Genomic DNA, 12,931 nt, shown 5'->3' on the forward strand with positions numbered 1-12,931 from the left:
GGAACACTCCTTCATTGCTGGTGGGAATGCAAACTAGTACAACCACTTTGGAAATGTATCTGGTGCTATCTCAGAAAACTAGAAATAAGGCTTCCTCAAGACCCAGCTATTCCACTCCTTGGAATATACCCAGAAGATGCTCCAGCACACAACAAGAAAATTTGCTCAACCATGTTCATAGCAGCCTTATTCATAATAGCCAGATCATGGAAACAGCTTAAGTGTCCCTCAGTGGTTTTTTTTTTTTTTTTGTTTTGTTTTGTTTTTTTTAAATAACGTAGAATTTAACCTTTTGGGTGGACTAGCTGGCCAATGAGGTCCGCTCCCTCTCTACTTGACTGTTATGCCATACTCATTTTGGATGTATTCCCCACCCCTCAACCCCATGCCTGCCTTTTACCTTGTGCTGCGGATCCAGGCTTGGATCTGCACTCCTGCACTGCCAGCGCTCTATCAACTGAGCCATCTCCTCAGCCCCAGGTTATGAAACTCTTAGTCACTGAGATTGTTAACTTTTTCTTTCATAGTCATTTCTCTAAGAAAAACTGTGAATTATAGTACTTACAAAGGAGACACATATGAATGAGCTTCCTATGCCATATAGGGTTGCTTGGGGTCAAATACAGTACACACTGATTGTTTAAAAGGGAAAGCGTTCTATTTTCCTATATGGTTCCTGACTGTGTTTTGTTCGTTTGTTTGATTGTTTTGAAACATGGCTTACTGTACTCCAGTTGGGCCTCAAACTAACAACATAGCCAAGGATGTCCTTGTATTTCCCACACCCCTGTCTCCACCTCCTATACCCAGATCTAGAGGCTGTGATTCCTTTGGCTCCCTCTCCTCTGGTAGATCTTTCCTTGTAGCCATTTATTCGTTTTTCTCGGTGTTTCTACTTATGCTTATGGAACACTGTAGTAGGTTTAGCACTTTAGCGTCATTAGCAGACAACTGTAAGCCAAAGGAAGCCCGTAGTTCTCACATACTTGCAGGGAAGAGAGAGATGGGGCAAGTGTTAGATAAGTAAAATTCAGTCGTAATTCTGATGACTCTTAGTAAAGCTGACTGTATAGTGCTGTTTAGGGTTATTAGAGTAAACTTAATGTGGAGATGAGTTAGGGAGAGTAGCCTGGGCATTGAGGAATATAGTTTATTTGGAGGCCCACGTCTGTGGCAGGCACTTGCTGGGGCAGAAGGAATCACAGTGTGGTTGTGGAGCTAACAGAAGGCATAGGAAGGCGTGAGCAGGCGGTGTGGAGATCTGGGCTGGGGAAGGAAAAGGTCAGTCTTGTGGGTCTTGTTAAGAACTTGAGAGCAAATGAGTTCCAAGTCTTCTGACGACATCGCAATGGACTACTGATGCTTTCCTAGACCTCAGCAGAAGGCATAGTAGTTGGATCCAGATGGCAGTCGTGTGAAGATGAGCATGGCATTTTGAGAAGATGTTAAGGAAGACACATTTCTACTTTTCAGTTTTCAGTGAGGTACACATACTACACGGGAGCCAGGTTTGGGCTGCATTAAGTGAAATCTGGAACTGGTGACTTTGATGGAGGTTTGAGACATTTATACATTTACTCTGTGCCCAGCAGAGAACACTTAAGTATATTTAAAAACATAGGGAATTTTAAGTTACTTTTCTGTTGTTTGATAAAACACCATGACCAGGACAACTTATAGAAGGAAGAGTTTCTGTAGGCTTGCAGTTCCAGAAAGTTAAGAGTCTGTCATGGTGGGGATGCAGCAGCAAGCTGCATGTATGGCGGCAGGAAACTTGAGAAGACATCTGTAAACTGCAAGCATGAAGCAGGAACAGCAATCTAAAAGTGGCTGAGGACATATAATTTCAAAACCTGTCCTCCAGTGACATACTCCTTCTAGCAAGGTGTTTCCATGGAAACCTCTCCAAAGGGTTCTATGGGCTGGGGACCAAGTGTTCAAACACCAGAGCCTGGATTCTCCTTTACACAACCACAGATGTGATCCCTATTTTTTAGGTTTAATTTTATTGCAAAAAATAAAGTATAGCCACAGAATGTATTTAAAGGACACATAGATTTAAGAGCTACTTTGATAAAGTGGCCTCTGAGGGTACACACCCATAAATACCATTTCTCCTTTGATAGTATTTAAACTCACAGTTTTTAAAACTTCACTTGAAAAAAATATATATGTCTATATAAAAAGTTCTATTTATAGCAAAAACATGCTTTTGGGGCATTGTGAGTGACACTGTGGTTAAAAGCACTTGCTGTTCTAGCAGAGGACTTGGGTTTGCTTCTTAGCCCCTACATGCAGTTCACAGCCATCTGTAACTCTTGTTCCATGAAGTCTAATGCCTTCTGGCCTCTGTGGGTGCCAGGCATGGACCTGCACATGGTGGCAAACACTCATACACATAAAGTTATGAAAACAACCCACACAATTTTTAAAAAGTCATAACAATATCTAACACATTATATCTTGATTAAAAAATAAAAGGACACCCCTCAAAAGAAGTTCTTTTCATTTGGGTAGAAGTGTGCATTAATGTATAGAATATATTTATTAAAAAGTTACCTGGTGCTGGCTATAAAGGGGATTCTGGGACTTTCTGGCATTGACAGTAACATTCAAAGCCTTGTATAGCTGGTGTTATTCCTCTGTAAAGAGAGGTAATGCTTTGGTTTAGTTTTGCTTTGTGGACCTGTTGCTATAATGAATGATGATGACAAAAGTGGCTTTAGGGAAGAAAGGGCTTGGTTGCCTCACAATTTCAGGTTACAGTTCATCAAGGCAGAGAAAAAATCATGGCAGGAACGTGTAGCAGATGGTCATGATACATCCATAGTCAAGAGCAGAGAGCCATGGACAAATGCACGCATGCTTGTGCTCAGCTCACTTTTCCTCTTCTTTTTAAAAAAATTCTTCTATCATATGTTACAATCTGACCACACTTTGCACTCCCCCCTCTTCTCCTAGTCTCCCTCCTCTGCCCTACCCCACATCCACTCCTCCTATGTTTTTCAGAAAAGGGCAGGCCTTCCAGGGATAGCAACCAGACATGACATGTCAAGTGGCCGTTATGTCCTATTCTTACATTATCAAGAATCTCAGGACCAGGAGCTGGTGCCACCATCAGTGGGCAGATCTTCCCATATCAATTAATGTAATCAAGATAACCCCACACAGACCTTCCCCTGGCCTAACTCAGTCTACAATTCATTGTTGAGACTCTCTTCCTTGATGATTCTTGATTGCATCAAGTTGACATTTGAAACTAGCCATCAAAATGCCATTTGAGGTATAAGAGGACAGTGCCATGGCTTCTTTAAGGATCCATATGCAACATCTGTACAGGTAGAGTTAAGCAAGAGAACTTTCTATGTGCAGGGTCAAAAGCATTCAGAAATGGGAGCAGTGGTCAAAGTGGACCCTCAGAGTATTTAAAACCAAGGTTAGGAAGAACATATCCATTTCAGGCAATGTTTAAATAGTGTGAAAGCCAGTACTTCTGGGTCTTCAGAGATAGCTCAGTGGTTAAGGACACTGGTTGTTTTTCCAGAAATCTTGAGTTCACTTCCCAGCTACCACATGGTGGCTTACAACCATCTATAATGAGATCTGATATCCTCTTCTGTCATGCAGGTATATATACACACACACACGGATAGAGCACTCATATAAATAAATAAATCTTTTTTAAGAAAGAGCCTCTGTTTCTTAAATAAGACCTTTAACTATTTTCAGTTAATATGAGACATGTGTTCAATTCTCCTTCAGGCTCCCGTCTTCGTCAGGAAGATTTCCCACCTCGCATTGTTGAGCACCCTTCAGACCTGATTGTCTCAAAAGGAGAACCTGCCACTTTGAACTGTAAAGCGGAAGGCCGCCCCACCCCGACTATCGAATGGTACAAAGGTGGCGAACGAGTGGAGACAGACAAAGATGACCCTCGCTCACACCGAATGTTGCTGCCAAGCGGATCTTTATTTTTCTTACGTATAGTACATGGACGGAAGAGTAGGCCTGACGAAGGAGTCTACATCTGTGTAGCAAGGAATTACCTTGGAGAGGCTGTGAGCCACAACGCATCGCTGGAGGTAGCTAGTAAGTAAAATGGGCTCTATTTTCCGGGGGATATTGCGTGCTGCAATCATGTGTCTTGCCAGCGGCAGTAAGAAATTGGATGCATTAGAGCTTTTGCATGGAGATAGTCTAAATTTGTGTGAGTACAATCTCTTATGTTAAATTTCCTCACTTTTCATCCTATTTGGGTATTCAATCTAAGTCGAGTTACCCAAGGATAAGGAACTCTTTTCCTGTGGAGTGTCTTCACTGTGGCGGTTTTATTCCACTCCATTGTTTGTTCTAGCTATGTTGAATGTGTAAGGATTTGTCTGTTAAGTAAAATAGTATGCCATGCAGGGAATTGGATTTGGATGTTTCCTATACTGGAATAGCAGCTGAGCTTGAGGTGAAACAAGTGTATGTTATCCTGATAGCTCTCTTATTTATTGTATTACATATATATATGTATATATATACACACATATACATATATATGTATATACACATACACACACATCCAATGTTGCACTTTTGAAATGATCTCAAGAGGGATTTGTTGAATGATTAAATTGCTTTGTTTGTACAAAAGGTATGTGTTGTCCTTGGATATGAATCTGACTTCCCACTTCTATTCAGTAACTAGCTAAAAGTTTCCCTCCCTTGAAATAATTTTGTTATGTATCTATATAAGAAGTCTGTAAGTTATATATACAGATTGGAAAGACAAGTAAGAGTCACATTAGTTCACTGGGAACATATACAATTCTTATGTATCTTAATACATGCGTACAGTTTCCTAGGATTACCCATATTTTAGCAGGAATTTTGTTCCATTTCTATTTATACAACTTTTCATAATCTTTAAAAAATATTTATTTATTTTTATGTGCATTTGTGTGTAGCTGCATGTATGTCTCTGTGAGGGTGCCAGATCCCTTGGAACTGGACTTACAGACAGTTATGACCTGCCATGTGGGTGCTGGGAATTGAACCCTGGGTCCTCTGGAAGAGCAGCCAGTGCTCTTGACCACTGAGCCATCTCTCCAACCCCAACTTTTCATAATCTTTACCATTCACCTAGAACCTGGACACATGGAACCATACAGAAATAGTTGTTAAATTTATAAATTAATTATAATATTAATATAGAATCAGCTCCATAATAGTAAAAGGTTTGACAATCCCCCAAAGTTTGTGGTAATCACATTAGATTGCCCAAGATATCTGATATTAAGTGAAAATATAAAATATAAGTAAATCAAATAAAAGTAATCACATTAAACAATGTCAAAACTAGCCTTTCACATGATTTTTGTTGTTAATTGTTTTGTTCTGAGACATGGTTTCACTGTGTACTGCATGTTAGCCTTGAGCTTTCATGTTTTCTGTCTCAATCTCCTGAAATCTGGGGTTACAGGCCTGTGCCACTATACCCATTTTGCATTATAAAAGTGTTTACATGAAATCCAGAGTTATGTTTCTTATTTAAATTCATAGACAATAAACTGAACTGTCCTTTTCTTATTGACTTTCTCAAAGCAAAGGTATCAGAACTAAATTCATAAGAGGTGTGGAAGCTATTCTCAGAACAGAAAGTGATTACACTTTTGTGTTTTAAGCTTAACTTTAAATGGAATATAATAAAAAACATTGAAATGTTTTTCTGTTTATAAACATGTGCATGTGTTTTGACAGTTATCATTTGCACCTCTGTAATTTTCATCTTATTTTTATTATAGAATAATTATTTCTCATGGAGGTAACATTAGGTAGGTAACATTCAAAAATAAGTTCAAGGGATCAGAAAAAGGGATAGAGAAGATGGAGGTTGTTTCTTAATTGTGTTAAAACAACAACAACAGCAAAGAACCAAAAAGAAAAAAGAGGCTCCCCAAACCAAACCAAACACTGACAGGAAACCATAGGCAACGAAGTGTGTGCCAGCAAAAATAGCAAAGACCATGCCATATTTCCCTGTTGATTCCTGGCCCACTTTTGCCATTTTCAATATTTAGGAGAAACTTAGAGACTTGATTAGATCAACCTGCCCCTTCTCGAGATTCCTTTTAAAAACACCTCCAGCTTCACCCTGGTTGTCAGAGTAGGCTGCCTGCCTTGCCCTTTAGGTACCTGGGTTTTTGTTTGTTTTGTTTTGTTTTGCCTGGCTTCTGTGAGTGTATTTTAAAGATAATATCAGTTTCCAGTTAAGCTTTCTATCTAAGTTCGATATACCATCATCTGGAGAGTCTTAGTAAGTATGTTCATGGAAACCAAGACCTAATTTAGAGCCCCTTATACCTAACCCACACATTTCCACACTGTGTTTGTCACTGTGCTCCAAATAAAAGTGAATATCATAATTTACTGAATGTAATAGAATGATTTTTAAAATCTTGTAAGATAATACTTAGAATAATTCCTATACTTATAAAGAGAGAAATATATTAACATTTTATTCTTCTCAAATTTAGTATGGTATTAATGGGAGTTTGATATATGTGTCCTCATTAAAGATGATAATTTTCTGAAACTTGAGGAGGTTTGCATAGCATTTAGGCCAAGTAGTTTTCATATTAGTTTAATTACAACCATTGGAAGAAACACTTGTTTATTAGCTAATATGTTTGCTTTCATCACCCTACCTTGAGAAAGGCTTTTGTGTGTTTGGAAAGTTTAGAAACTATTATTTAGTAAAAATTCTTCTTTAGAACACTGCAAATTAGTATGTAGCAATTTAATTCATACTATTTTACTTATTTATTTTTGACAATTAGTATTGTTCTTGCCCCATTTTCAGGATGTTTATGTTTACAACCCAAACCAGCCTCTTTGTATGGTACATAATTGATCAATTCTGTTGATTGTCAGCCCAGCCCTACTATAGTTACAAATAAGCCTGGGAATACTGTTAATGTTTGGTTTCTATTTTTTTCCTAGAGTATTCTGTTGCTCTTTGTTTTTCTACATGTTTCCTTAGATTAGGTACCATGAGTAAAATAAGAACTGTGCTTACACTCCCCAAGGCTCAGACAGGAAGCCAGAGACTGCATGCAATTTCACAGTGATGCTGCAGCCTCCGTAACAGCATTAACAGAAGTGTCTTGAGGCAGTGTGGCTCTCGCAGAGCAGTTGTTGGTAATGCCTTTCAAAACATTAAATCTATGTTTGGCTTGTGTTTCAACCAAGTTTTACAGCTGTAACAACAACTAGAGTTCTTGATTCCTAATATTTGTCAGTCCCTTAAACTTAAAAAAAAAAAAAATAGAATGCTCCTTTTGTCTTCATTTCTATGTAGAAGTAATAATATTCTTGTTTATTGCACATTGATATTTTTTTTTGTTAGAGATAATGTAGTTAGAAAACTGCATGGATTGTTTGGTTATCTTTAGGAATGTCTTGTTTTGTTGTCATCTGTATTGCAACGATAAGCAAGAGAGATGATATTTGTAGGCATGCCCTGTCCTTTAGTGAAAACTGCATTCCCTCTTCTTAAAAACCAAGCCTAACACGCAAGCAAAACCCTCAATTGTGATGCAGTTATACTTACTGTATAGAATTATACAACTTGAAACGTGGAGCAAGAACTGCTTGGCAGAGCTTATTTCTAGTATTTATACCCAGAAGTTTGGAAACATCTGCTTTGCACGTGAAAGGAGCCTTTAGTACCAGGTGTATTTTCCTAAATTGTCTCTCAATTATTTTCTGAAGAGCGGGAGTAATATGTGGCTGATAAATCTAAACCGATCAAGTAATTTGAGGATATTATCTTTTATGATTTACGAAAACTCCTATGTGTCTCAGTCCATTTCAACACTAGCTGTCTACAGTGGTCTTCCTGCCAGCCACATTTTCTAGTTTGTGATGAATTGTAGAGTTTAAGGAATGTTTTAGGGAACTGCTTATTTATCTGTTTTTCTATACTCAAAATTATTTTGTGCCCCGTATAAATTGGTAGCATAGTTCTTTGATACAAGTTATGTTTAACAAGCGCTTTGAGCTTGGGTTATTACTCTGACTTTTAAGAAAAAATTAATTTGAACCTTGCCCCTCATGGTTCCCACTGTAGAACATGGCTCTCGATGTCATCTGTGAAGCAGGGAGCAGTTGGCATATGGTTATTTGCTTCCTATTTAAGCTGTTTTCTCCTGAGGAAGAGACATTCCCTCAGGACCTGGCAGACATCTGCTCACTATCTTAGTAACAAAACTAGAGGAGTACTCTATTGCTCAGAAAATAATCATCGTATCAGCTAATCAGTGACAGTCTTTTTCCATTTTATTAACTGCATTCTGAAAACAAGACTTTGAGGTAAAATGCATGTCAAAGAAATATTTTCTACTCCTCTTAGTATGTTATAGCCTTTTGATACTGTTAATAAATAATACTTCCCGAAGCAATTTAGAATCACAACTGTCTAATGTTCTTCATTTAAGTAGAATAGGAAGGCAAGGCAAAGCAAGTTAACCTTATGTGTAAAATAGACATAAGTATTGGCAATAGAGTAATATGTTTACAAAATACATTCCATGGGAGATGGAAATGTTTCTCTAGGGGTCCAAATGGTTCTGGTGATGTTGAATGGGGGGAAATCTCCCACATTTATCTTATTTATATTGAGACTGTGTTTCACTGTAGTTTTGGAACTTACTATATACACTAAGCTGGCCTCGAACTCAGATCCACCTGTCTCTCCTGCCAGGTTCTTGGATTAAAGGTATGTACCAACATTCCTGACTATAAAATAAGCCAGTTATAAACATGTCATCGAGAGGCCTCTGTGTATTAATAGGACAGAAACAAGAGAATTTTGTTCAGTAATCAGAACCTCAGGTCCTTCCATTCGACCTAGATGGCGTTTAACAAAACACATATAAAATTTTTGCACTTTTGAGCTTTGCGCTTTTAAGAGTCGTTACGAGGCAGAGAGGTAGACTCAGATGCCAGTCATGATGAACTCAGTGGAGTAGGAGGTTTAATGGGTATTTCAGTAGGAAAGGGCTGAGTTTGCCAAGAATTCCATGTTCACTAGTATCAATTGTCATGTTATGGTCTACCTGAAGACTGCTCTTTAACAACAGGTTATCAGCTCAAATACAGAGTGGACTTCTTGACTTACAAAACTCTGTCATTGTTTTCATTTCATATATCAACCTTTCCATACATATCTTTAATTCAGGACATGTTAGAGGTTATCTTTAGTCCCAATCACAGGTATAAGAAGATGATTTTAAAAAAAAAAAATCTTAAAGTAAGAAAACCTAACCAACCAAACAAAAATGTATACAATTCTATTTTATATTTTTGTTAATAAAAATAATAAGTGCTCATTAAAGAACACATCTTTGTATATTTTTTTGTATTCATTTTGTGTTCACATGCACATGCCACAGTGAGCTCCTGATAGGGCTGGACACAGGAGAGCCTGCTATGTGGTCTTGAGCATGGAGCTCACGTCATCCATCAGGCTCGGCAATGGGGAACCTTTACTCACGGAACTATCTTTCAAGGACACAGATACAAGACTGCTTAGTCTTCAAATTTTACTCCCAAAATTTACTACAGTTGAAATCTCAGTGAATAGACTTGCATTATGTAGATAACGGTCGTATAATCAGATACTCTATATAGAATTTTATTTATGATTCAATATTATCTGTCATAATACTCCATTTCCTTTTACCTTTCTTTTTTTTTTTTTTTTTTTTGTATTCCTTTTTTGGACTACACTAGGCAAACACTCTCCCACCGAGCCACAACCTAAACCCTCAGTCCTTTCTTCTACAACTCCAGCAGACTTTAAGTGTGTTGAAACAGATAGGACGTGCATATAGATGACAGGGACAAGTTAGATTTCTGGACTGAATGTTTGAAAGCCGCCACCAACTGAATGTTACTTCATACACTGACTTGGAGCAGAGTCAACACAGCCATCCTGGGTGCTGGTGACATATTCCCTTATGAGTCTCATGAACCACTCCTTTCATTTTCATAAAAATGGGATGATATGTGTACATGCTGAAATGTCCGAAGATAGCTATTTCAACGGTGGTTGATACATAGACATGAAGCCCCTGGAGGTTTTCAGAATCAATGCCACGTTTACTTATTTACGTGAAATTCTTGGTGAGATCTCATTGCAGCAACAGCACTGCCTTTAACAGCTAGCGAGACAAAAGGAGGATTGTGTTATCTCCCAAAGCTTATAGAATAACTCTCTCTCTTTTTAAAGTCCTTGTCATTTGCTGATGATTTAAGTGCTGGAACTCATTCTTACATGTTTAAAATGACTTGCGGTCATTGGTATTCCTTTCAAAACATTTCTTGCAGAACACGTTTATTTACTATGGACGTAATTTCTTAGTATAATTAATTTTAATCAAATAAAACATACATGAATCAAGCCTGTCATTACTTAGCAACTGAAATAGTTTTATCTATAAATTTGTCAAGTTAAAATACCGCATGGTTAAATGTATTTGTGCAATAAAGTTCTTCTGCCTGTTACTCCACAGAGGCAACTTTTTATAATGTTGTATTTTAAAAGTTAAATGTAAAAATATAGAGAACATATAGCTAAAGTATAGGCTATTAAAACATTTTTTCTTAAATATTTTTCTAATCATTCTTACAAGTTCTAGCTCTTTCCTGGTGAATAAAAAAAAAATTAAAAATTAAAAACTGCAAAACAAATCCTGCCTTAATCATCACAGGAGAAGGGACTGAGTTGAGAATATATAACTAACCATACAAATAAGTACTCTGCTTAATTGTGGCAAATGTCACAGTGGAGGAAAAGAAGAGCGGAGTGCTGAGTTCCATGAAGGTATTACTGAGAGGAAAAAAAAACTAATTCAAACTAAATGAAGAGTATATCTGAAGGTCCACGAGAACATGATAAACTTGGACATACTTTAGAAAATAATACATTCTCAGTCTGCTGTATGAGTAAGGAAAATGGATAGGGGGTGGTCAGGGCTATGAAACGCAGACTTTACAGCCACAATAAAGATGCTCTGTGTTTAATGGAAGAATGCCACAGAAGCTGTGATAATGCTAGGGGTGACTTAATCTGATTGGCAGTTTTATAAACATCACCTGTGTGGTTCCTGAGACTACCTGGTGTATAGGCTGGGTTAGAAAATGATTAGAAGAGATCAGTTAGGGTGCTTGTAGAAGTGCTGACAGTTGGAAAAATGGTGGTAGGAGATGAGGAGAAAAGGGAGGCTTTGATTTGCACTTTGGAGGGGAAAATAGAAGCTGAGGATTTATAAGAGGTGCAGTTACCAGGGATTATAAAGCAAGAACAAGTCTATGGTTGTGCAAGTGTCATTGGCAGTTGGACTGCAGCTTGATAGTTTGATGGTTCCCAGTGGTTAGTATGACCATCCCAATCCTAAAACATTGCAGTTCCTTATCTGAAATATCACAATTGCCCCTTATTCCACTGGCCACTGACTCAGTGTGCCTGCGTTCCAGCCCTCTACTTGTCTTGTGCTCAGCCCTGGCATGGAATGCTCCTGTCACACGCAGCACAGGTGTTCAACCCCCTGCCTCAGAGTGGAGATTTATCCTCAGTACCAAGTGTCATCTGTGGCCCCTAATTAGTGAGGAAATGAATCTACTATGTAACTCAGATGTATTTTATTTCATATATAATGAGAATGGTGAAGGCTCCAAACACCACTTCAAGGAATGAGCTACACTTTTTCACTAGCTTCTTGGCCAGAATTTTTGTAAATTTCAAACCCTGTGCAATCTCAAACACTCCATTGTAAGCACAGTGACTACAACGGGAGCTCCTTGTGATTGATTGGGTAACTATTCACAATATTCACCATATGGAATTGACTGGATATCTGTGTTAACCAGTGTTCTAAGATGATAAAATTAAAAGATGGAAAGATTTAATGTACGTTGTCCTCAGTGCCATGAATTTCTTTGGTTTTCTTAGTTTGGGTCTCTGGTGAGGCAGTACATAGCAGAGAACAGTTGAATAAGCAGTTACCTTGTGTCAGATAGAAACAAAAAGAGGAAACAAAGGGTCAAGATCACTTTCAAGGGAATCAGACCCCAATAATCTCACTTTCATTCCCTGGGCCCCATATCCTAAAGTTTCTACCATCCCCTACCATAGGCTGCTAAGTAGTCAGTGGGAGACACTGGCTATCTAGACCATGGCAGTATCCATCCATGCATTAAAGGACCAGGTAGAGGTGCTGTGTGAATGAAATTTTGTCCTTTGCAGGACACTGTACTGTAGGTCATCATGCTTAGTGAAATAAACACACAATGGTGAGCACCATGTGGTCTCACTCATTTGTTAAAATGATAAAGTTAATCTCATGGAAGAATGGAGTAGAACAGTGGTTTCTAGCTAGTGGCAAGATGAGAGAGAAAGGCAAAACAAAGAAAGTAAAGGAAGCCTATCTTAGCAATTGCTTGGAAGGGACACCATACCGAGCCAGCATATCAACTAAAGTGTTTTATTGGGGGCTGGCTTACAATTTCAGAGGGTGAGTCCATGATCCTCATAGCAGGTAGCACAGTTGCAGGCAAGCAGGCATAGTGCTGGAGCAGTATTTGTGAGTTGGAGGCAGAAGGTGAGAGACTGGCTTGGCACAGGCTTCTGAAACCCCAAAGCATACCCCCCAGTGACACATCTCCTTCAACAAGGCCACACCTTCTCCAACAAGGCCACATCTCCTATTTTTCCCAAAATAGTTCCACCAATTAGGGACCATTAATGACCATTAGGATACATTAGTCAACAGGGACCGTTCCCATTCATACGGTCACATCACCAAAACAAAACCAGCCAGGGAAAATTAACTGCCTTGTACAATACAGTAGGGTACCACCTGGGCACAGCGACTCGAGTATA

At 38.5% G+C, this 12,931-nt stretch overlaps 1 protein-coding gene across 1 annotated transcript in view; it reads left to right on the forward strand.

Moving 5' to 3' along the window:
- The window catches only part of Robo1 (roundabout guidance receptor 1), a 719,482-nt gene that overhangs the window by 404,970 nt on the left and 301,581 nt on the right, over window positions 1-12,931 (forward strand). Inside the window, exon 3 of the mRNA XM_051150136.1 lies at window positions 3,763-4,089. Coding sequence (XP_051006093.1) covers window positions 3,763-4,089 — 327 coding nt within the window. The remainder of the gene's footprint in view (window positions 1-3,762; window positions 4,090-12,931) is intronic.

This window comes from Acomys russatus, chromosome 8, assembly GCF_903995435.1.
Source record: "Acomys russatus chromosome 8, mAcoRus1.1, whole genome shotgun sequence".
Classification (NCBI taxonomy): domain Eukaryota; kingdom Metazoa; phylum Chordata; class Mammalia; order Rodentia; family Muridae; genus Acomys; species Acomys russatus.